Source organism: Psittacula echo (genome assembly GCF_963264785.1).
Source record: "Psittacula echo genome assembly, chromosome: 2".
In the NCBI taxonomy this organism is placed as follows: domain Eukaryota; kingdom Metazoa; phylum Chordata; class Aves; order Psittaciformes; family Psittacidae; genus Psittacula; species Psittacula echo.
Window position 1 is genome coordinate 10,401,285 of NC_137737.1, and position 26,144 is coordinate 10,427,428.

At 42.2% G+C, this 26,144-nt stretch overlaps 2 protein-coding genes across 2 annotated transcripts in view; one reads left to right on the plus strand and one right to left on the minus strand.

The window, feature by feature from the left end:
- Positions 1 to 18,773, plus strand: part of TPK1 (thiamin pyrophosphokinase 1) — a gene marked incomplete at both ends in the record, with an annotated part of 286,248 nt that extends 267,475 nt beyond the window's left edge. Inside the window, one exon of the mRNA XM_080611270.1 lies at positions 18,655 to 18,773. Within this exon, the coding sequence (XP_080467396.1) occupies positions 18,655 to 18,773 (119 nt within the window). The remainder of the gene's footprint in view (positions 1 to 18,654) is intronic.
- A 2,653-nt stretch (positions 18,774 to 21,426) lies between these two features.
- On the minus strand, positions 21,427 to 23,676 carry SEC61G (SEC61 translocon subunit gamma; the record flags this gene model as incomplete). The annotated part of the gene is made up of 3 exons (XM_080610892.1): positions 23,472 to 23,676; positions 22,717 to 22,816; positions 21,427 to 21,533 (listed from the first exon to the last, which is right to left on the minus strand). The coding sequence occupies exons 2-3, from the start codon at positions 22,808 to 22,810 to the stop codon at positions 21,427 to 21,429; spliced, it is 201 nt and encodes a 66-aa protein (XP_080467018.1). The 5' UTR covers positions 22,811 to 22,816; positions 23,472 to 23,676.
- Between the last annotated feature and the right edge of the window lie 2,468 nt (positions 23,677 to 26,144).

Genomic DNA, 26,144 nt, shown 5'->3' on the forward strand with positions numbered 1-26,144 from the left:
GGATTAGAGTGTGGACCACTTGGCTGGTGGGTGTAGCCACACACATTTTGAATTACACTCTTGAGGTTAGTGTAACATGCATTTTCACCAGTCAGAACTGGCTTTAATCATTGCTGCCTTCACAGTTCTCTGAGAACAGAGTGTACTGGAGTATTAACAAAGCAGCAGATGCTTTGTTTTACTGAAGAAGAAAGCACTGTTATCCCCACCCTATCCCACATTATGTCACTGGGTGCCCCAGTAGTTTTTGCTTTCTCTTTCTCTGCTTAGTGACTTGGTAACAAAAATTATTACCTACTTAGTGTCAAAAAAACCCAGAACTTTGGTGCTCAACATGTTGTGTGCAGATACTCATCACCAGTGGTGGCAGACAAAAACTGTTTTGTCTATGATTTAGCATCCAGGTAGGACCAATATGTGACAGCTCTTTCTCTGTGTCTTTACTATGGACTTCTATCATTCATTTGTGCAGCTTTTCCCAGAGGAAGTTCTTTCTCCTCCATGAGGTTGTGAGACTTGCACAAGCCATGCAAAGGAGAGGGAGGGTTCTGTAAAATAAGGTGTGTAGCATCTAAATGGCAAGAAACAGCACAATGAGCAAATCATCCCTGCTGTGAAACTGGGGTGGTGTTCCCAGAGTGTGGAGTGGCAGAAGAAGCTTTCACAGAGGCTATGATAAAGTATAATGGAAGAGTCTCCCCTTCTAAAGCTCTAAATGTCTGATGCTTTTGGGGGATTGCTGGCTCTGTGAAGCAGATGTCATTAATATCAATGAGGGTCTGTGAGTCTCCTACAGGACAAGTGACATTTAGGGATTCAAGACTGAAATAAATGAGAAATCATAGAATCACAGACTGGTTTGGGTTGGAAAGGACCTTACGATCACCCAGTTCCAACCCCCTGCCATGGGCAGGAACACCTCACACTAGACCATGTCACCCAAGGCTCTGTCCAACCTGGCCTTGAACACTGCCAGGGATGGGGCATTTACCACTTCTTTGGTTAGTGTTATACTGTCCTATTATAAATGGGACTAACTGGTAATACATTAATTTATTCCTCATATAAATAACTTTTTTCTCAGTCAGGTCCAGTCTGTGTTGTCCCAAAAAACTCAACATGTTGGAACCAGGGAAGTGTGATGGGGGAGAGAAGAGCAGCAGCACCAGTGTGGGTCTTGCAGCACAGGATGCTCAAGAAGATGTAGGGACAGGCTGACGTTGCTAACACAGTGTATGCTCCTTTTGCATTGGTGTTGGTCGGTACAGAGTTAACAGCAGCTTTGGACATTACTCCTTAGGATTAAATCAAGGAGGAAGGAGGCAAGCTTGCTTAGTATGCAGCAGGCCCCTGTCTGGGTGCTCTTCCCCATGTTCTCTCAAAATAATCTATTACCAGATCTCAAGAGAAAAATTACCCCATTCTAAAGATTAATAGAGCAGCGTGTGGATGTTTCCAGTGATGTGTATGAACCTCAGGTTTTTTTGTCGCTCTGTGCACCGAGGTGTCCTTTATCAGCAGGTCTCTAGATCTTAAAAACTAGGCTGATTATTGAAGAAGGCAGCAGGTAATTTAGGGCACACGGTGTTTTCTTATGACAGAGGCTTTGTTGTGAAGTGCAGTAATTTATGTAGATAAATTGTGGCCGTCAAAATGTCTAGTTTGCTTCATAGGGTGAATTTCTAAACATACATCTCTAGTTAATGGGAGAAAGGTAACTCCTGCATGTACCAGTTCTTGAAAAGTAGCACAGGACTTTTGCATGTTCCTGTAATAGGCTTGTTGTCACTAGGGTCAGATCAACTCAATTTTGATTTAGTGTAATAAGTAAAAGAACTTAGAGGAAGTTCAGGTGAGATATAAGGAATAAGTTCTTTACTGTGAGGGTAGCAAAGCACTGGAATGGGTTGCCCAGGGAAGTGGTGAATGCTCCATCCCTGGCCGTGTTCAAGGCCAGGTTGGACAGAGCCTTGGGCAACATGGTCTAGGGTGAGGCATCCCGGTCTATGGCAGGGGGTTGGAACTGGATGATCTTAAGGTCCTTTCCAACCCTAACTATTCTATGACCAAGCTGCAGTGAAAATGGAGGAGATTAGACAGTGTCAAGACTGAGTAGTTTTTGAATGCTGGATCTTTCTTGGCAATAGGATTTTGGTTCTGGAGTTCTGTGTGCATGCCAAAATGTAAAGCTAGCTTGGCTCAGGCAAGGCAAATCAAAGCTGCCTTCATTTAATCAAGAGACAAGAAAAATTTCCATAATCATTGTAAGGAAAACTGCTTTAGGAAGAAAAAAGTGGAGTTTTCATGCCATGTTATCATTAATATGTCTTACTATCATTAAGGTTATAAAGAAAGATTATTTTAAAAGGAGAAGGGCTTTGCTAAGCTAAGTTTTGTCTTGTTTTGCTTGCTTTTTAAATCAAGAATTAAAGGCACTGGTGGGTCTAGAAGTCACTGTGAGAGCTTACAGATTTCTTTGTCCTTCTTCCATCATATTATATGGTCAGAGGTTTTAAAGGAATCCTTTGGACTTCAGCACAACACAGGTTGGGTACTGATGTTTCTATGGTGTCAGTGATACACTGTGTGGACATAGCTTAAGTACATGATTTAGTACCTCTCTAAACTGTAGCCTGCAGAAGAGAACAGCAAACTAGAGCAACTAGGTAAGGTCCAAATCAGGTCTGAATTTACTCTAAAGATGATTTTCCATACATCTTGGAATTGCAGTTGTCCCTGAAGTGAATATATTCAGCTTGAAGATTGGTACTGTTTGAACCCAGTCTCCCTAAGGAATGAAGAAGAGATCTACCATGTGTTTTTGAAGCAGGAAAGATACTCAAGAGTTTGACCCATCCTGACCCATTTTGATTTGCAGATCTGTTGCAGAGATGACCCTGGATTAGAGCCTTCTATAAAGCATGCGGGGTTTGAGTTCCAGGATTTTCAGAGGGGTATACACTGAAATTAGTCTCATTAGTAATAAAGGGGTTTCGAGGGGACAGTTTAGTGTTTTAGACCATCATGATTCCTTGTTAAAATACTGCTGTTAATGCTGCATCAAACTGAGTGTGCTGTGGTGTGTGGTCTGATAGCAGTACTTGTAGAAGAACAGAATTTAATAAAAATGTGGTTCCTGTTCTTTAAGGAAAGGTTTTTTGTGTTGACAGACAACTGCTGTGCATGTCATTTCCTAACCTTATCTCCTGCAGCTTGGTTATATAGAGCTGCATGCACAGAAACAGAAGGAATACTACAGCATAACCTGTTTAGTAATGATGGTTGTTCCTTTAGGCTGAATGCAAGCGTGGCATGTTCTTACAAGATGCTTATAAAACTTCCCAAACAGCAGCAGTGAGCAGTGGTTTCCAGCATGTCTCCTGGAGCTCTGGAAATGGGTATTTTTCTCAGCACTAAGAATAAGAGCCAGATCAGATTTGTTTAAATAAGCTCTTTCCTTCTTGATATATGTTTTACTGTCTCCGGTTTTGCTACGAAGTGTCTTCAAGTTGGTATAATTTCCCCATGCAGGTGTCCTGACCACTTTGCTTGATTTCTTATTCATAGGGATGCATTGATAATGAGTTTGGAAGAAGTGGTGCTTGAATATTAACCAGCTCTCTCGGACCCCAGTACCTTCTAGAGCCCTAACCCACTGGATTCCTCCACGTAGGTCCTTGAAGAGACCAAAGTTAGCTCTCCTTAAGTCCAGGGTTGTACTCCTACTTATTGCCCTGTTTCCTCCATGCAGGATCCTGAACTCCACCACATCTCATGGTCACTGCAGCCAAGGCTGCCCCCAGCCTTCACATCCCCAGACAGTCCTTCTTTCTTTGTTAGCACAAGGTCCAGCAGCACACCTCTCCTCATTGGCTCCTCCAGCAGTTACCGTTAGTTATCACCAGCACTTTGTGGGAACCTCCTGGATTGTGTGTGCTGTGTTGTCTTTCCAGCAGGTATCAGGGTGGTTGAAGTTCCCCATTAGAACCAGGGCCACGGTCCACTTAGTTGGTTTTAGTAATGATTAGTAGTAGTAGTAGTAGTAGTGTTATTAAAACCAGTAACTCCTATCTGCCACCACACACGTGCTGTGGTAGTGGGAAATTTTCCTATTTTCCCCTTCTCTCTTCTGCTCCTTTGTGAAATACCCCGACTTAACTGATTTTTCCTCTCCTCTTCCCCTCGGCTGTCAGTCACTGTCACATTACTTTGTATCCTATGCATCAAGAGCAGCAGCTTTTTCCAAGAAGTAAACCAATTCCGAAGCTGCCTTCCCAGAGGCTACACAGATTGTGCAGGCTGGAAGAGCTCAGGAAAGAACAAACTGGACAATAACAAAGGCTCCCCGAGCTGCTTCTGCCTGCCAATCTCTCATGCATGTACTCACACAGCGCTATATATAGGGCATGCCTCCAGGGCTAGCAACGTTTCTATCAGCTCAGCAAGCAGACCTCCTCTCCAAACCATTAATCACAGTAGGGAGGAGGGAAACGGCTCATTACGCTACATCAATGATATTGTCCATTCTGTCTCCTACAAATTACACAAGTTGTCTCGGTGTTGTATTTGGCATTCCGTGAGTTTTTGAAGTCCATGATCCAAGAGAGGGAACAAAACTTCTTAACAGAAGTGTTTACCTGTGGGCAACAGAGGTTAGCCAGCAAACTGCATTTAGTGAGTTGAGAGTGCTACAGCAAGGCAAGCTTTCCAAAGGATGTTTTTTTCTATGGTTAAATCTTTGTTAGTGTTCCTTCACTTGCCCACAATGATAGATTTGAGGGACTTTTTCTGTTCTGCAACATTGTTTTCAAGCCCCTCAGTCCATTTTTAGTATAGTTTGTGTGACATCTGTAAGACATCCTTTATGGCTGCCTGACTTCAGGTATATTTGAGTAAGAGCTTCTTGCAGTATTCTGGCCTTTCTTAAAGGCCCTGTGCTTTGCTGGAGAGAATCCTATGACTATTTACAAGGTACCCTTTCAAAGCAGCATGCAGAGATTTATCCGCCTGGCTGCCAGTGATGTTATACAAGTCATATAACTACATTTTGCTCGCAGCTTTTAGGCTTGACACTTTATTGCTCTCTTTTCTGCTTAACGTACCTGTAAATGAGCCCTGTACTTCAAAATCTGTATCATCCAGTTTTCAGTCTTGCACATGACATGACAAACCTCTTGCCATGTACTGACCTCATTGCTGCAGGGCTCATCTACACCAGACATCAGTGCAAGGCTCTCCAGCTCTTCCTGGGAATGTTGTTTTACTTGGTCTTCTCTAAACCCACCCTGAAGTAATGTTTAAGCTCTTATCAGACTTCCTTTCTTCCTGGCCGATTTTGAGGATCAGTACAAAGTGCTTCCCTTGGTATTATGATATCTAACTTGTAGTGGGCATGCATATGGTACTATTTTGATGGTCTTAAAACAAGCCTGCCTGTTTCTAGAAAGCAGTGCTGTCTCTTCCATAACAGATACATTTTTTGATAAGTGACCATGCCTTAAGTTACAAAACAGGTATAATAGTTCAGTGATCACCATGCCTGATGTTGGGTCCAAAGCATGCATAAGACATCTCTAGATTTAAGGATTACCTCTGAGATGCACTGGCCTCTTCCATATCACTGGGTGTCTTTGTAGTAATATGCAATGTACTCCCAAAGTTATGATACTAGGAGGAAAATGTGTCTATATCCACATCTTCCAAGAGGTGAAATAGAGTTGTAGGTCTTGCTTGCTTTGAGACTTCTGCATTTGGTTACTTATGGAAAGTGTCTACTCTGATTGGAACATCCCAGGATTAATCTTCAGCTGTCTCTCTATATTCTTGGGTAGTTCTGCTTTCTTTGTCAGCATGCAGACATCAGAGACTTTTTTTATTTGAGTGTTGGAGAACATTTAAGATTAGTAGAGCACTGAATAATTCAAATGAAAGGATTATGGTTGTAACAGTTGCCTTGGTCTGCTGTAGATGGCAGGTTAATCAGGAAGCTTTTACAGGGTAATTTTTTATCATCCTTACACTTTTCAGATAGATGTGAACTTAAGAGACACTTCAGCTGCTGTCATTGTTTGCAGAAGTAGCAAACGCTCAGTGTAATGTCCCCTGTCCCTGCCCTCCCTTTAATCCTGACCCATAAGTTCTCGGTCAGCTCCTCATCCATCCCCAGGCAGAGATCTGCACACTCCAGCTGGTCATTGACATAGAGGGTGACACCCCCTTCTCATCTCCCCTTCCTGTCCTTCCTAAAGAGCCTGTGTTCTTCCATTCCAACCCTCCAGTCATATTTTAATAGTAATACTTAGCAAAGTTTGCTTTTCCTCTGGGATAATTTTGCTTTCAGTGCAATTTTTCCTATTTGTGAAATAAAGTATTTCACATCTGGTGATTTTAAACCATGGGTCAGACAGTGTCTATGAAATTCTGCTAGGTATTGTGCATGACATACTTCTGCTTGTAGATCCCTGCAAGCAGGTCTTGGAGAAGAGCAAAGGGTTTGGCCTTTGTAAGTGCTGATCACAAGCATTTTATGTGTTTTTAGAACTTCTTGTAATGTGTGCAGGGCATTTGGCAAACTGAGGAGTTCTCCTGTGCAATGTGGACTGGGAGACAATTGCTGATGTAGTCAGGAAAGAGATACATCTTGGTACGGGAGAGGGGCAGTTGTGAGGGGAGGTCAAGAGGAGCAGTTGAGAGGGAAGTTCATAAGGGGAGAGGAGAGGGGATTGAGGGAAGATGCTGAGGGGAGACAAAGGGTGGCCATGAGAGGTGAGGGGAGATCATGAGAGGAGAGCAGAAGCGGCCATGGGCCGTGATGGGTGTCCATGGTGGGAGATCTTGAGGGGAGATATTGAGGGGTGGCTGTGAGGGGTAGGGCTGGCAGCTGTACAGAGTAGGCCATTATGGGGGGTAGGTGACTGTGAGTTGAGATCATGGGGGGAGATCAGTTTGCCCTTAATGACATGGTTTAACGGTGGGCTTGGCAGTCCTGGGGTAACGGTTGGACTCGATGATCTTAGAGGTCGTTCCTAACCTAGCTGATTCTATGATTCTATGTTGTGAAGTGACTACAAAACAAGAAAGATTGGAAAATGTTGAGTACACCAAATGGTCAGGATGGGAAAAGCGATGTCAAATAAGAGCCAGTCATATTTAATAAGTCTGATTTTGAGTTCAGCGTAGAATTCAGAAAGGTGGCTTCCTCAGCTGTTGATAGGAATATTTCTCCTGCATTACCATTCAGACACAGGTAATTAGTGAGGAATGACAGATGTTTGAAGACGTATCTCACCTGAAGATGTATTTCAGGTGAGATAAGGAACATCCCAGGCTGTAAATCAGATTTACTTTATGAAAGCTCCCCATAGCATAAAAAAAAGAGGTTGTTTGAGGATGTATTTCCTTCCGTGGCAATTGCAGCCATCATGATCTTTCAACCTCAAGTGCTGAAAATTCACTGGTGTTGGCAGAAGTAGACAAGCTGCAATGTAGTTGGCTTAATCTTTGATTTTACATGGGACCACTGGATTTGTAATTTCATTTCCTTCCCACTTCTCGCAGTGTGTTGGGGTGGTTTATTGGTAGGTTAAAAGCCAATGTCAAGTCCTGCACACAGTAAAACCGAGAGCTTGCTGACATGCATCACTGTGCCACAGCATGACTGTTGCAATCCATCTTGACCAATGTGTTTGAAAGTTGAACTGCAGATAATCAATTGCACTCTTAAAACTTTAATGTCTCTGACTGCACCATGTAGCACTACATTAATTTTAGCAGTGCTTTTGGCCTCTTTGTTTGAGGGTCAGGAGCTTACATCACCTGGCCTGGGCAGTGCCTGACGTGGCACTGCATGATTAATGCAGAAGCCTTTCATTTCACTCAGCCCAGAAAGCATGGTATAGCCCTGCTAAAGCAGTGTTCCTCAGAGAAGAAGCAGGAGGAAACATCTCCCAAACCATTGAATCCTTAACAGTCACAGGGCCTGGAAGTGCATGACATGTTTCTGAATGTAGAAGATGAATCACTAGCAAGTTAGCTGAAGGGGAGCAGGAGGCTGTGGGAAGTCTCTTCAAAGGTCAGGAGGAGGAAGCACACCAACACAAAGAGCATTGCTCCTATTGGAAATCATTACTCAAAATCAATTGGACTTTTACAGAGTGCACAAGTAGCACAAGGATCCTCAGTTGCTGGTTTTCCACTCCAATAACATCTTTGACAGTCAATGAGACTTAGGGCTTGTCTTTAATGATGAGTTTCCCTTTTTTAATTTTGGGGACAAACATTCTATTTGGAAGCTGTTTGTATTCAGGAACAGTGACAGTGCTGAGTCTGGTATCCAAAGAAAGACTGTAAAAAGCAAACAGACAAGAACTTTGAATGAGCCTATGCACTGACTTACTGATTCCTGTACATGGCAGACACCATTCCTGTGTCCTTACTGAGGAAAGTGCTCTAATGGTGAGTGAAATGGAAGAAGTGGGTATTCCTAGTTCAAGTAGGCTTTGCTGTGTCCCGAGTGTCATTTTTGTTGGAAATAGTGGGCTGTTTGACAAAAATCCTTTCTTTTTCAGAGGACATGGAGAGCCATCTAATCCAGTTGAGTGACTCTGAACTAAAGCCAGTGTGGTTTGCAGTCTTCTGTTGCATTTCATAGAATCATAGAATGATTTGGGTTGGGAAGAACCAATAAGATCATCCAGTTCCAACCCCCTGCCACAGCCAGGTACACCTTCCACTAGACCAGGTTACTCAAGTCTTTGTCCTTGAACACTGCCATGGTGGAACATTTACCACTTCTCTGGGCAAACTGTGCCAGTGCCTCACCACCCTCACAGTAAAGAACTTCTTCCTTATATCTAACCCAAACTTCGCCTGTTTAAACCCATCGCCCCCTTGTCCTATTGCTACAGTCCCTGATGAAGAGTCCCTCTCCAGCATCCTTATAAGCCTCCTTCAGACATGTTCTGTCTCAGGCTGCAGCAGATAAGCTTTGCTGGATTCCTGTGAGTGAGTTTGGAGGAGCTGCAGCTGCATGAATGTCAACAAATGTTTTAAGTTTAACATGCAAGTTTGAAGATAAATGGAATAGAATTAATAAGCATCAGTAATGGCTTTATAATTGAAATAGTATACACATTAGAGGTACATAGGGTGTTAGTAATCATATTAATTATTTGTTAACAGAAAGACAAAGTAATAAAATTAAAAATCAAAAGGCTTAGTTGTTCACATGCACATCTAGGGAGACGTTTTGTAACAGAAATAATTGCTTTTGCTTCATCCTCAGGGTGATATTATCTGTGTCTAATTGTTTTTCCTGAAAGAAAGCAGAGTAGTCTAAAATTCTAAGTCGTGCACAGCAATTGTAGAGGTGAAAATAACCACAGTTGAGAAACCTCTCGCAGCATCCCACCCCAGCACAGTGAAAGGAAGCAGTGCTGCTGGGAAGGGGTAAAGAGAAATGGAATTACTTTTCTATTAGAAATATAATAGACTTTATTTGTTAGTCACCTGTGCTGAGAGTAGATCAGCTGTCAGGGAGAGCAAGTAGATGAACATGTACCTTGTGAGCTGTCAGGAGCAGATCAGTGTGGGGTATTTAAATAGTAATTACCTCCTTCCAGAGAAATGTTTTAGACAAAAGCACAGCTGCTTTATTGATGATGCCTTTTGTGCATAAAGAGGAATATTGGAGTTTGTTCTTTTCATTTTTCTGTTTAAATGTAATATCATATTTCCATAAAACTCTTTCAGGAAATGGTGCCGTTCACTATTAAAGCTTTCAGAAGAGAATTATTTGTTAGGGATTTAATTTGATCAAAGTAGGTTAGTTGTAAGAAAGTGCTGGTAGCTAAGAGGGGCTGCTGCTTACATTCAGGACTGGCAATGCCTTTGCCCGCTGCAAGCCACTGTGCAGCCAGCTATCCTGGAGTTCAGTGTGGCACAGCACACAGAAGGTACCCTGGCCGGTGCTGAGAGGTGAAGGCAATTGTTCACTTCCTTATGGTTAGAGGAACTCATTGAGCACCAGGTGCACTATTCTGGCACAGTTTAATAATCTCTCTGGTCTGGCAACTTGATTCACATGAGGTCTGGGAGCAAGACACCCTGCAGCTGGTGGTCCAGAGTGTTCATGGCATGTACATGGCTCCTGGGACCATCCAGCAGCCTGAATGGAGCAGTCATGGCCTGGGTCAGTTCTGGCTGGGGCTGGACTTGGAGAGGAAGGGTTTAGATCTGCAATATGCTGAACCCCTCTCAGATCTGCTTTGGTCTTCACTATTCTAACTTTGCACGTTGCGTACAGCTATCTTTCTTCTGCCACAGATACTGGTTCCAGCCTGCTACCATTCAGCTGCTCTGCTTCCTGCCCCTACAGAACACAGCAGAAGCTGGAGTTAAGGACTGAGCCTTTACAGAGCTTTCTCAAATTATATTTAATTTAATTTTGGCACTGGAGCGCAGTGATAGAGCAACTTGTGCGGCAGAACTGGCCTCTGGATATGGAGCTGAGCTAGTGCTGGCAGCTGTGATATGGAGGAGAAGAAAGCCTGCTTAAATTTGTTTTTCAGGGCTGGCTAGGGACTGGCTGTAGATGAACTCCATTAGGATAATCATATCCTCACCACAGAGAAAGGAAGCAGAGCAGTGTTCAATTTGATGGCAGACTTGACACTGGGGACTCTTCATATGCACTGGTAGGCAGTAGAAGAGGTTGGCTGAGACCACTGTGCAGTGTTTATGGTAGTGCTGCTGTTCTCCATGCAGCAGATGAACGAGATCCCCTGGGTGATTTAATCCAAGCTGTGTATGTATTTACTGAGAAAATATCCATATGTTTCCTGAAAAAATATCCATACACCCATATTTTAGCTACAGGCCTGGTTTGGATGTTACAGGAATAATCATTGTATCTGCACATTCTTGCAAAGAATGGGGAAGAACAGCACCACACCGAAGCTGGGAGATTTGTATTATGCATGTGTTTTAAAAATCTCTTTTCCTGCCTCCTCTTGGGAATTTATGAACGTAATGTGACAGGATATATGAGGATGCCAGAGAATAGAAGAGAAAAATAATCAGCTATATGTTCTGGTTGACTAATGTCACACTTAAAAACCCACTGAAGGACACATAGGTTTCTGTGAGAGGGTGCTTTTTTCATCTTTACATGAAATGCTGGGAAATGACTGTAGCTAGAGGCAAGATGTTGATCAAGTTCCATCCTGGATCTGGTAGTGTTGGAAAGCTTTCTGGTGCCAAGCTGTTGGAAGCTTGAGTACATGGATGTAGTCTACTAGCCCTGAGATTTGGGTCGGGAAAGATTACCTCTCCTTCCTCTTCCCCCATCTCTCTTCCCTATCTCCAACAGCTAAATCAATGAAGAACGCAGGGGGAATTTCACTCCTTTCTGCAGCACTGTGTGTGGTCATTTGCTAGGATCACTTGGAATTCGGTAGATTTCACCATTAGATGTATCATGTCAACTTGGCAGTGAGGAAGCTTTCAAAATAGCAAATATTTTTAGGTTCTTTGCCATCACATCAAACCAGAGCTTACAACTGAAATGCCAAGATAGGCCACCATTTTTTTTTAGCTATTCTTGGGTTCCAGTGTTCTACCGGAGTCTCGTTCTCAGCTTCGTGTGACTAAGCACTGTCTCTAACACATGGCAGCGTAACAGGATGATGTGCACTATGAGGTGTCTGATGGATAAGCTTAGAACTAAGTTCATTAACTGATGGCATCTTAGCATTATTCTTGCCCCTTTTTCCTCATGAGAATAGCATTCTTCATCTTGCACAAAGGGGAGGCAGACCAAAATAGCAACGAGTTATTTTGCCTGGATTATATGCAAGATCTCTACAGTAGTAACTGTCAAACTGAAGCTATATGTTATTTCAGGAGCTGTTTCTTCAGTGCTGTAACACTGTTATTCATAGTACCTGTCACTTGTACAGCCCCTTAGAGTTGTAGGTAGTTTGATGAACATTACAGAAACTTACTGGAAAGCATCAAAAATTAAGCAAACACTGCTTCTTACTGGCTAAACTAACATAGCCTGGCTTTGCCTTTAGCTTAGCGCAACAATCGCCCTAGACCAAATAGTTCCCTGACTTACTTTACACTTACATTTTTGGTAAATCACTCTACTATTGTAGTATTGGTACAGCTTTATCATATCTAGGCTGGAAAGGCACTACTGAAAACAGATTATTATATCTATACCATATATATTGTTATATATCTAATACATATATAGTATATAATAGTATGTATATAGTTTCTGTGATAGACTTTCTAGGTCACTTGATGGAAAGGCACTACTGAAAATGGATTATTATATCTATACCATATATTATATATTGTTATATATATTATATATAGTATAAAACAGTATGAATATAGTTTCTGTGATAGACTTTCTAGGTCACTTGAAGTTGAGAGGCTGAAGTGATTTTGAAGAAACAGTGGAGCGCATCTTCTTAGTAGTGTTCAAATGCAGCTAATAGTCATAGAAACTTCCTGCAGTTAATGATTCTTGTTGATTCTGGTGAGGCAATAGTAGCTGCAGAGACATTTGCGTAGGAAGCACTCTATTTCTTAGCATCATTTTTATCAGCTTATCCTTTTATATTACTGCCAAGCAGGTGATGTGGCAGAAGGAGTTTGAGCTGTTCTTACAGTACCACCATGATTATAAAGCTGGGGGAAAAAAATGTGTGCTGGAAATAAATGTGCAAACTCCTGACATCCATTTGCATTGCTGAAGGCTCACCCACATGGGTGGTTTCTCTCCAGGGGAGAACACACAGTTCTGTTAACATATTTTTCTTGCTTTCTAAATTAAATCATTAAGCATTGACAGCCAGTGCTTTTGTTGTCACCTCCTGAATTCCCTGTGCTGCAGAACCCCTGCCCAGCATCTTTGCCACTGCCTGAACCAGTGGAATAACACCCTGGGCCTGCCTGCTGGGCCCCCTTCACCCCAGATCCTCTTGATGCTTTCGTGAGCCCGCTCATACGAATCCATTGGGATTACACAACGTTGTTCTGTGCTACAAATCACCAGGTACCAAAAGTTACTGTAGTTATAAATATTGCCTAATGCAATCTCTGCTTCTCCAAAACTCCCGCTGGCCCTGAGGGGATCTGTCCCCTCCCAGCTGACTCCGCAAGCCCTCATGGTACTTCTCTGTTGTATCACTATTGAAAACAGTTTGTGTTTTATTGTACATTACTGTTATTTGCAACTTCAGGCTTTGCAGCTCCCACTACACAGAGATCGAGGACCCAATTTTTCCTTTGTACGCTTCAGCGTACATCAAGATTAACTCCAGTGAAGTCAGTCTAACCACAGGCGTAAAACTAGAAGGAAAGGAAAATCAGTCTATAAAGTATTTGGGTTTTATTTTTAAACAGCAAAATTAATGCTGCTGTTCTGCAGACACAGGGTGACCTGCAGAGTACTAGCTCATACGTTACTAATGCATATCCATTTAAATGCAGATTTTTGCTCCCAACACAGAGCATCAGGGAAATTCTCTCCAGATCAGCTGTATCAGGAGTACCAAATAACAGTCCAGTATTTAACTTGCACTTGTGTTTCAGCTTATTCATCTTAATTTTGATTGCAGCATTTTGATGCAGCATTTGCCTGGGGGGTGGGGGACAGAGGATTACATTCACTATGTCTCTTAATAATTATGTTAATATTGCAAACATCCATGCCACCAGTGGCAGTCTGCTTGTATTCCTGTACCTATTTCTATTTTCAGTGGTGGGATTCAGCAAGGTGTGACTTTACATATTTCAGAAAGCAATCAAGAGAGGCAGTTGAGAAAAGGAAGCATAGGACAGCTGTGGAAGCATCTGTATAGGACATGCTTATTGTGACAGTGTTTTGTTCTCAGTCACTGTGGTAACAGTAGCAAGACCCTGACTTGTTGGTGAGATCCCATGAAGTGGGGACACTTCTGTGCTTTGCAGTCAAGGGTTTTCCAAAAGGTTTGCCTACATGTCTTCATGTAACAGACATGAGGTGTGACTGTTCAGCCATTCTCACACCAAAATCATTTCCTTCGATACTCCTTGGTAAGGAAGGGCTTGCACCTACCATGATTATTAGATACTGCAGTTGAGAGCCTCCCTCTCAGCTGTCCAGATTTTACTGTGGTTTTGGTATAGATGTAGAAATAACCAGAGAGCCTCCTGTTCAGTTAAGCCTTTCAAATTAATGACATCATTTGCTTTAGCCATATATAGTATGTTTAAGAAGATTTTCCTGTGTATGTGCCTCCCTCAAGCACTGCTTAAGTGCAGCATATAAGATATACATGAGGTCTTGATATAAGCTCTCTTCTGCTGGACTTAAAGTATCCTAAATAGTACAATGAAGTCATAATGTTTATAAGTCTACTACATCATGAATACAGTTATTAAGAGGAATAACTCGATATTGAGAGCCGGTGTTTTTGCAGCACCTAACATGATGAGACCCAATCTAGTTCTAATTAGTCCACACTATGTCTTAGTTTCCAGGCTGAAAGCCTGCAGCACAGTGGTGAACACATTGCATGCAAGGCTTGGGTCTCCTTTTTAGTACTGTCAACTGAAAATGAAAACTCCCAGCTGTGGTAGAGGTTATAAATATGGTAAGAGTTTCTAAAAAACATTTTTAAGTTTGGGCTTTTTGATTAGATTTTTCTTATATAGCTTGATTACTCATGGGGTGCACTTTGGTAATGTTTCCAGATGTTCTGGCAACCACAAGCTTGATCAATTTTCAGCATCTTACATCCAAGATTAATATTTTTCTAAGGCTTCCTTAGAATTCTGCATTAAAAAAACTATCAAAAGACAAGCAATAAAGTAGTGGAAGTAGGCAGTTTTAGGGTTAATGAAACATCCTTTGTCATATAAATTGTCAGCAAAAGGGACGTCTAGGAAATAATGATGTTTGTGATTATGCTCCTTTGGGAAGCTCACCTATGAGCCTCCCCTCAGATTTCTTCTTCAAGTTACTTCCAACATCTCAAACCCTGACAGATTCAACCACCTGCTAAACAAAACAAAACAAAACCTGCTAGAAAAACACTGCTCCACTACCACATCAAAATAAGCCCTGCCCACAACCATGTTCAGGTCTGAATGAGTGTTTTTTGCAATCCATCAGACAGAAATGAGTCTCATTACTAATAAGAACACAGAGCACACCATAAAAAGCTGTCTTATAATAGATTTGGTCTGTTGCTTTGGTTTGTGTGGTGATGTTTGGTTGGTTGGGGTTTTTTTTCCCCAAAAGGCAGGAATAGCATTTGCTTTTAGTTCCCAAGTTCAGAGTTGTAAGACGTCAAAACCACACTATAGAATTACAACTTAGTTACCTTCTCCTGTAACTACTCATGACCCCCATGGCTTTCCTTGAGGGCAGGGCCCCCTGGCCTCAGTGCCACAAAGACATGCTGACTTTATGGATGGAGAGTGGAGAGTAAAGGAAGAGTACAGCTACACTGGAAGATGCTGTGTATTTCTCTCATCAACAGTCCATTATCAATCAGTAAACACACTTTGACTGGATCAGCTATGAACTGGTAAAACTTCCAGGCTTTGACCTTGTAAATTTTATATCATAATGCATGATACAACAGGAAGTTTTCCTAGAAGCAGTAGATACGTACATCCTCTTAAGTTTCTTTACTGGCTTTAACCTGTTTTTTCACATTAATTACTGTTCATGGACTGAATAGAAAGTATGCATTTTTAGTGATACTAGTTGAAAGGCTGACATGGTCTAGTGTGAGGCATCCCTCCCCATTGCATGGGGGTTAGGACTGGTCTTAAGGTCCTTTGCAGCTGGTCTTAAGGCCCTTTCCAACCCAAACCATGCCATGATTCTATGAAATGTTGGCTGGTTGTGAAACCAAGTACTTGCAGTTACTCCATTTGAGCCACGTAAATCAGCAGTAGTTTTATAGTTCCTGAATTTTTTCACTTCAGCATTTCAAACGGTGATTCTTGCACAGAAGAATCTGGTAGGAAAAAGATAAAAGGCTCCATCTAGTGGGCAAGGACTTTTTATCTAAAGCAAAAACCAAACAGGCCTCTCATTTTCACTTAATTTTATGCATGAAGAAATACTGCTTTAGAGTTTTGTTTCATTAAGCTGCCATGTTTTTCTTAATTCTTGCCTTCTGCAGAGCCATTATTTCATAGGCAAAGATGAAACATGAAGAATTATTCTGACAGTCTTCAGCAAGAAGCAATAAATGATACTAAATGAGTGGGTTTACACAGAAGAGTATCCACAAATATCTTCCTCCCCCCCTCCCACTTTCAAATTTCAATATATAGTAACCAAAAATGGATAATTTGTGTGTCAACAAATACTGTAAACTATTTAAGCTTCTTTCCTGCTTAAAACTGACTTTAAGTAGTTTGTAAGACATTCGTGACTTGGCTGTAACACTGGATTTTGGCACTATTTTTACACTAGAAACACTGCCCAGGTGTTACCTCACCTTTATTAAGTTACCTGTTTACCTGCAAAGGGTGAAAACTGGATTCTCTGGCAACTCAGTCCAATGCATCAGTTTCTGGCCAGGCATCACCCCACTGGCCTCTACAGTCTCTTACAAAGGCAAACACAACTTACTTGTCCTGGCATTTGTCTAAGAGCTTGCCCAGCACTCTTGCATGTACAAAATCATCCTGATAGAAGCTAGCACCTTTATTTTAGGTCTATTTCATCGATCTAGTTAGTACAGTACTTTGTTGTTGTTAGCTTTTTGGGGTTTTTTTCTCTCCTTTGCTGAACCTCTGCATTGCATTGCAGTTAATGCTCCAAACTCCCGAGAGATTCAAACGGCAGGACTCTTCATTTTAAAGCAGTAGAACTCAAGTGTTACTCTCTCATTCTAACCAAACACAGCTTGCAGTCTTCAGTTTGTTTCAGGCTAAGAACAAGAGTGAAAGCAGGAAGAAGAAGCAGCAGGCAGATATGGCAGAAGAGATGCTGAACCACATTGTGTGTGCTGCCTTTTGTCAGACTGTCTCTCATTTTCAAGCCATACAACCTAAGAAGTTCAGTTCTTCCTGCACAGCTCCCAGCAATGGGCAGACAGCGTAACATGCATTGTAACACATGACTACACTCAAGTTTACTATAGCCCTTTGTCTCCTCTGCATATTACAAAATAGAGCTAATCTGTTGTTTTACACACCTCTTGATCACAGGGAGATCTCCACTAGCAGTGGGCCACATGATAGCAAAACCAGAAGATTCCTCCTTCAGTATTAATGCATGATTTGGCAATTCTGACAGGCCACACAGGCTTGCTGATGGGCCTAACAGTTCTCACCAGCTGCAGCTCTCCTTGTATACTCCACGGAAATGTAGCTCTGGCACCAGTGACTAAGACCTGTCATTTGGCTTTACAAACTAAAACAAAGAATAGTTTTTGGGTTCCTTCTCTGAATGACTGTATGAGCAAAGACTGATACAGAACTGACCAGCCTTAAAAGTATCTTTAGGAAAGTTGGTATGTTTGTAAGTTTGGGGACAGCTTGTATCTTTGGTCTCAGCTTGTAGGAAGTCTATGTAACCCTTAAAACATGTCAGCTAAACTGAGACAGAACAGTTGTTTAGGACTTCACAGATATTTCAAAACTATCATTGTAACAGCACTGTTACATGGGTTAAACTCTCCTAAAATTGACATCAGCTATTTGTCAGAGTGAACCCAGGACCAGGTTTGGGTCTAACTAATGCACAGGGACACCTACCTCAATAGGTATGCAGTAGAAGATGCAAGTCATTTACTTTGAAGAAAATGTTGTTGAATAGTACCACTTGTTAAATAATTACCAACTAAAGATGACTTACAAGAGTGCTGGAGAGAGACTTCTTCATAGGGCCTGTAGTAATAGGACAAGGGGCAACAGGTTTAAACTGACAGAGAGGAGATTCACAGTAGGTATTAGGAAGAAGTTCTTCATTATGAGGGTGGTGAGACACAGGGTGCCCAGAGAAGCTGTGGCTGCGCCATTCCTGGCAGTGTTCAAGCCCAGGTTGGACAGGGCTTGGAGCAAACTGCTCTAGTGGAAGGTGTTCCTGCCCGTGGCGGAGATATTAGAACTGGATGAGCTTTAAGGTCCCTTCCAATCCAAAGCATTGCATGATTATATGATTAACTACTGGCCTCTGCTCTAGAACTGTTTTCATTTTAAGAGATTATAGGCTTGCTGCTAAGCTAAAGTTAATTCCATGTTTGGAACTACAGTAAGGTCCTCTGTTTTGTTTTACTTTAAATACTTTGCCTAGCACTGGTACTTCAGCTGATGCTAATGGAATACAGATTTCCAGATGTGAAATTTTGGGGGACATTCAACAATCTGCTCCTGTAATAATCTGCTGTGAACTCAAAATGCTAATTTGGGGATTAAGTATTAATTTATTCCCTCTACAGGTCATCGGATAGTCTCATACAAGCCTTCTAATTAATATTTAACATAGCTACTTTAGATGTTGTTTATCTGGGTTAGATTTACTCAGCTGCTTTTTCCTTCTTTGTGGGAGCAGCAGCCTTTACAACAATAAATCTCTATCAATGCATTTGTTTCAAGAGTACCACTCACTCTCTCCCTTATTTCTCATAGCTAACCAGATGCTGCAGTTTGGAACACTCGTCAGTACTTCCAACACCTATGACAACTCCGGGATTGTAACCATTGAGACGGACAAGCCTTTGCTGTGGACAATGTCTATCAAAATATAGGATCAGCCATAGTTGCCTTTTCTGATCTGATTCAACTCAAATTACTGCAAAATTTCATTGAATTAAGACAGTAAAGCTGTGCCAAAAGATATAAGCAGGCACTGATTTTTATGTACTAAATGAAAAAGAGATCTGAAATAAAAGTCATTTGAGATCAACTCAACATTAATAGCAACAATTGAGTACTTCATTCTGGTACCTAACACTACTTAATCAGAAGACACAAGTTGCTACCCAAAACAATCACAAACAGAAGTGGATGTAAAGGCACTGCTGCTGCTTATCAGGTTAGTTCAGAAAGTGTTTTATTACATTGCTGAAATACTTTCTCCGCTTCTGCCAAAAGGAAATACAGTACACAGTGCACATAGGATAACTATATTAAAAGGTGATAGCACTAAAGGTAGTTAATCTCATTTCTCTGTCCTGGTTTGTAACATATGTAGGTGCTGGTGATGATTTTTTAAGGAGATCAATAATTGAACTTTTCTACTTACGAAGCAACTTTGTGTACTGAAGAAATCACTTTTACTGTAATACCAATATCAGATTTCCAAGTATTAAGTGCTTTTAAAGTCTGTAACAGAACTAGCATTGTAACTTCTACAAATACCAAATGCTTACAGTAAGCTTTCTTCAATCTGAGGAAGAAGAGCATTGCATCTACCAAAGGTTTTGCACGCTTAGTTTTCAAAATCAAAATATTCAATCATTTTATAACAGAAACTTCCAGGTCAACAAATGCAGATCTCTCTATAATTCTATGTGCAGTTGTCTTACAGAACCATTATCCAAAAAGGGGTGTACAGCCTACCCAATACTGTAAGCAAGTTCATTCGCTTAAGGACTGCTTAGTATCTCTGGCAACTGAACTAACCTCAAACTGTACATCTTAGTAACCACCTAAGTTTCGGTGTCTGAATTACGCAAGTTCTTTATTTGATGGAATATTTTCCCCCTGTCAGGTATATAACGTAACCTAACAGGACTTCCAAATGCAGAGTTATTATGGGTTATCATGGTGATTCCAGAAACTAGCAACAAGAATTCCAGTTAACAGACTTATAAATCACCACTTGAGAGGGTACAGTAACGCTGTTTTCTTCCTGTCTACTTTTGCCACAACAATGCTGTTTACTAAGCAGTAAATTAAGCACTGGAACAACTTCTGATAGAAGTTATCACCCTTGGAGGTTTTCAGTAGTTGACTGGACAAAACCTCAGGCAACCTTGTCACAATGCAATGCTGACCCAGATTTGAGGAGGAGGTTGGACTAGAGATGTCCCAAGATTCCTTCCTACCTCTGTGATTCTAGTACAGTTTAAAGAAGTAACAAAACCATCAAACCAAAGAAACAAAAACAGTACTACTAAAAAAAAGCCTGTAATGTAGACAGTTATGATCCCATAGACTTCAAAAAGAGGCATGACAAGAATGTTTGAAAACCCAAACTGAACTGGTTTAATAGAAAACAAGTTAAAGCTGTGAAATCTTTGCAGCAAGTGTCACAACATCTTGTTCTTCATGATAAATATTCAGCCGCCTCTGTTGAGAGAACAAAGTAATCAGTTTCAACTAATCACATGTGATCAAGTGATCCACCTGAAGTCTGATTCATCCTCCCACCACTGCCCTGTTTAGGACAAACATTACTACAGTTACAGTGTATCTCCTATTTTCAAACACTTCTTGCCTAGAGGATCACTCTTAAAGGTATAAAGCAAGCCACATGTCACAGAATAGTATTTAACCTGTTCCAGTGCTAGAAATGGGATGACATCAGCTCTGGAGAATGAGGATTTTACTGTGAGGCATTCCTGCCCATGGCAGGGGGTGGACCTAGATGATCTTAAAGTTCTTTCCAACCCAAACCATTGTATGATAATTAGCAGGGTTAATGTCAGTACCACAGCTGCTGGTCAACTTAAGGGTTAAGTTTTTTATGCTGCAATGTTCATTCCAAAAGGTATTTTACAGAATGCAGTTATATGTAAAACCAGGTTTTAAACATATGTAGCACTCAGTGATGAGAGGACTCAGAAGCTGAGGAAAGCTGAGGGAAGTGGGTCTGTTCAGCCTTGAGAAAAGAAGGCTCAGGGGAGACCTTACCACCGTGTTCCAGTATTTCAAGGGTGGCTACAAAGAAGATGGAGACTCCCTTTTTACAAGGAATCATGTGGAAAAGAGGAGGGATGATGGGCACAAGTTACTCCTGGAGACATTCTGGTTGGATACCAAAAGAAAATTTTTCACTATGATCACAATCAGCCATTGGAATAATCTCTCCAGGGAATTAGTGGATTCCCCAGTGCTGGACACTTTTAAGACTGGGCTGGATAGGGTGCCGGGACATCTAGTCTAGGTCATGCTTCACCAAGAAAGGTTGGATTAGATGATCCTTGAGGTCCCTCCCAACCTGGGATTCTATGATTCTATTAATATTTTGCAGCATCCTACATTAACAACCAACTTCCTGATCCAGTCCTTGGAATCAAGTAATACCCATTGTATTGCCCTAATATGTGAAATGCACACATACTAAAGTAACATGGATCCTGCAGAGCTCACCAACATCCTCTGTTTAAAATTGAGCAGGTAAAAAGGAATGCAAAATGTAGTGAAACTGAAATACGTAAGGACGACCATATTTACTTACACAATGATATTGTTGATGGGGATGTGGATCAGTTTGACAAAGAAACCGATAAATCCCATTATTGCAAAGCCTATTGCTGTTGCCATGGCAATCTTCTGGAACTCTACAAAAAAAAAAAAAAACAAACCCAAAAACTTTAGTCTAGGACACCTTGTGTATGGCACACAGGAGGAGATGTGCACTATGGTGACCAGAGGAGAGAGATCTCTTTATCAAACAGTAATGTAACAGAGGAAGCAGGTCAAACTGTACTGACACTGAGAAACAAATCCACTTTTTCATTAGATAGATGAGTTTTAAGGGGGAAGGTGCTGCTTTCCAGAAGGCATGGCCAATCTCAGTATTTATTCAGTGATAAGCAGAATCAGGAATATCCACAGTCTGTAACAATTCATGGCACATTTATTCCATTATCTTCCCTTCGTATCCCTAGAAGCCCTGCAAATAATCCTCAATACAGTATCAAACATGGAAAAGCTGATTTATGCCTGCCAAAGGAAGAAAGCATCTTAAGTCCTCACAAAAACTGAGTACTTAAGTGATATTCTCAATTGTTTTAAGACAGCAGCCATGAAGTGGACTAAGGTCAACAGCCCCTCACAACCCTGCCAGTCTGACAATGAATGAAGTTCCTCACTGATCTCAAAAGATGTCATGTGAATAAAGCACCTTAACTACTACCATTAAGGACAACCTGCTACAGCTAATTTTAGTTACAGCTTCTGAAGCCTTTGAGGAAGTCCCAAAACTTTCTCTGCTGTACTTCCAGCAACAAAGTTCTTCCTGTCCCAGTCAGGCAGCCACTGACATCTATGAAGGGCTGAACGGACACTGCAGAAAGTAACCCTAGTTCCTTTCCAGGCTGCTAAAATGAAGTGTTCACTCATTTAACAAGCAGTTTTCTCCACAATTTCCCCCAAGTTGAATGCAATCAGTTAAACTTGTCTAAGTGCAAACCACCTTCTTCTCAGATCAGTTTACCTAATACATAAGAATTACCACTTGCCCGTCTCAAAATGGCTTATTTCAGCTACTTGGCCTACTTCATACAATGAGATTTCGTACTGCTCACACACCTTCGTACATACCAGAAAAGGACACAATCAAGCTTATTATATCCAGAACCACAAACTTGTTAACTTTTGGACAACTGCTCAAGTTTAAATCTCATCATGTGAATGAGGAACATTCACAACAAATGAATCAACAGAAGTGACATTGGGAAAGATACATAATAAGATATAAAGTGAAATAAGGACTGTGTTCCGGTTTACTGTGTGTTTTACCTTTCCTGTCAGGCTTGGTGCATCTTTTAACAAGTCGTATGGAGTCTTTTACAAACTGACGGCTGGGTTCCACGAATTGCATTACCTGATCCATGATCACCTGCCAAGATGAATGATTTAGTTGGTGGAGCCATGAAAAGAGATTTTTTTTTAGTTACATAAGTAGAAGAAGCAGTAACCAATGAACTCTGTAAGGTAATTTAAAATGTCATATTGCAACCTAACTAGGCATTAAAAGATACTTCCACTTTGCAGAAAATACACTGTATCAACACGAGGGCCTACTACTGCCTTTAAAAACCATAAAACGTGATGCTTTTCGGCACTGAAGAGGAAAACAACAGCTCCATCACAGTCTGCTTTCAGCTTACGCCCTACACTGCGCTTCTGAGAACATACGGAACGCGTCTAAATGGAAAAAAGCCACCCGCCTCAAGAGCCCTCCCAGGCCAAAACCTGCTGCCGGCGGACTGGTAAGCACCGAGGGCAGCACTGAGGCCCAACCTCATCCTTAAAGCGAGCATCTGCCAGCCTTGCCCACCCCGAGCAGGACATCAGAGAGACCGGCTGCCCCCGGGTCCCTTCGATCGGACCCTCTCACGTCTCCCCTTCTCAGCACCGCTGCCGAGCCATTTACACCAGCCCCCCCGCTCCCTGGAAGCCTCAACTCCCCAGGACAGGTCGGGATGGAGGAAAGGGAGTCACAACCGGTCCTATCCCCACCGTACAGCCCGCTCCCTTTCAGCCGCCCTTACCGCTGCCAGGCCAAGGCCACGTCGCACAAACGGCGCAGCGCCGTGACGCCACGACGCCCGACGTGCGCACAGCCGCGCCCCTTCCCGGCGGCTCCGCGCTGCCGGGGGTGGGTCGGGGCTGTTTTGAGGAGGAGAAGGCGGATTTCTGGTGGAGGGGTTTATGTTTGTGGGGGTTTTTTGTTCTTTCCGGTTCCCGGGACTGCTTCCCTGCCCCTCTCCCTTGTCATATCGCCGGCCGCGCGGGGTTAAGGCCAGGCGGGGGTGTGGCGGGGCTGTGATGTTGGAGTCATCTGTCCTGTGTCTGGGTGGCGCGTATGGAGGTGCTTGGCAATAGATGTGCTTTTCAGAGCGGTTGTAGCCATACCGTCCGAGAGCCTTGTAGAGCGAAATAAAGAGGAGATGGTATCGGTATAGCTGTAACAAGTGTTGGTTGATAAAGGAACAGGCTGCTCAGGGCAGTGCTGGAGTCACCGTCCCTGGAAGTGTTCGCAAACTGTGTAGACGAGGCCCTCAGTGCCATGGGTTAGTGGTGGCCTTGGCAGTGCTGGGGAACGGTTGGACTTGATCTTAAAGTTCTTTTTGAACCTGGTTGATTCTAAAGGGGAAAAAACAACGTGAAAAGCTTGTTCAGGCTGCGGTTGCCCGCGAGTCAGACATCTATTGATCTGTAGGAATGCTGAAGCCGGTGTGAACTACAGGAGTTCATCGCCTTTGAAACATCTTCTGCTGTGGCTGTTTTGTATAGAGCGGCGTGCGGAGCAGCGCTTCCAAATGGGAAAGCTTTTAACATTCCAGCGCCACAGGGGTAATGCAGAACACTTCCTTGCGTGAGGGGGTAAAAGAGGCTCTTGCTGCCTCAAGTGGTTCCTTGCTGGTTTTGAAAGGAAAATCACATCATGTAACAGGTAAAGGACAAGCAAAGGTGACATTCATTGATGTTTAAGTTGCTTTTGACGTTAGTAATTTCAGCGTAGAATTCTGTTCCTAGTTGGCTGCTACCTTTTGAGTGTCTACTGAGTAGCCAGAGCTTACTAATTATTCAGTCAGGCTGCGAGGCTTCTGCAGCCAGATGAAGCAAATGCTTTGCTGATCTCAGCTCACTGTTGGATTTAAGTGTGCACAAAATACTTTCTGAGCTTAACTTTTTTACTGACAGCCTGCATGACAGATAAAGTATCTATGCATGACAGCAGGGGGTTGTTGGATATTCCACGGATGTTTTTAGCAGCTGCTTTCCCTGTCTTTGCCCACAGGGCAGGTCCTGTAGTATTACTGATCTCCTTCAACTGAGAGCTTTCTCTTCGGCTTTGAAGGGTTATTGGCTTAGGCTCCTCTACAAGTTTTCTGTGAAGACCAGGCTTTAAATTTAGTTTTGCTTTAATCAGACCTCATCTGGCACTATGCCTCAGATGGGACCATAATACTGGTGGCCAGTTTCTGCTGGACCTTTTCCATTGGGGTCAGTTAGGCCTCCCATGACAGATTTGTGTACCATTTGTGTCTTGTTTTGGAGGCTGGTCTGCAGTTTGCAAGGATGGGCAGTCTCACCGCTCATTGAGAGGAAGATCCTTAAGGAAAGCAGCTGAGGTCCTGCTAGCCATAGTGCACAGCATGTGGTAAGGCAAAGCAGCTTGCTGATCCTCTGCATGAGAAGTCACTATGTGGAGGCTGACTTTGGTGCTGTTTTATTTGTTTCCCCTTCAGTGTCACAGATAAATGTTGGAGACTTTGCCAACAGAGGAAACTCACATTCCCAGCTGTGCTGCACAGTGGGCCTTGCTGTGAACCAGCGATTCTGTTCTTGCTGTGGAATGTGATTTCCACAGCACTAGGTTCCTGAAACAAAATGGCAATGATTAGGGAAAAAACCTAAATAACCTGAAACAAGAAGACACACATGTATGGAAATTGATGACAATGACTTCTGGTGGGATTAGATTTTTATTTTTAAAAAAATAAAGCTTTGTTCCCTGCCAAATATTCTGTATTAAGTTGTTTTTCCTGAGGAGGAATGGTCTGAAGAATGATACAGCATTCTGCCTGCATTAACAACATGGCTTTGTCATGGGTTCATTGTCATGGGTTCTGTGGGATGGGGCAGAAGGTGTCACCAGTCCTCAGTCTTGGCAGTCCCTTGCTTTCCTATGATGAGCACTCTTCCTTCCCTGCTAGGCTGTGAGTGGACTTCAGCAGTTTAGGGAAGAGGCAGAGGCTTGTTTTGTGCACAGAGAGCATTTGCTGTCTGTTCTTTCTAAAAGTATTTTCCAATGGGTTTTGTTTTGGTTTTAGTGTCCTTGAACTAATACATTGTTCCTTAGACTTGGCCTTTGGGGCAACTGTCTTATTTTACAAAGTTATTTACTTCTTCCCTGTATTTACAAAGTTATCTGCATTTGCAGAAGATAAGAAAAAGTTTACATCTCCCAGGGATGTGTAAGGGTTTTTTTTATTGAAAGTTAGACTAGATTTCTACTTCTTTATGGTTCTTACAAAGTTGGGAAAGAATGTGGTGTGCTTGTGCATGTAAATTTTCATGGCAGTTTTACAGGTCTGCATTTATGGCCATATCTAAGCAGTAAATAGCCATTCTCTCAACAGAGAAAGGACAGTTATCCTATACTGTAGTGTGCTAATACTGAGCTGTTTCTGGATATTCATTGTGCGTAAACTGGA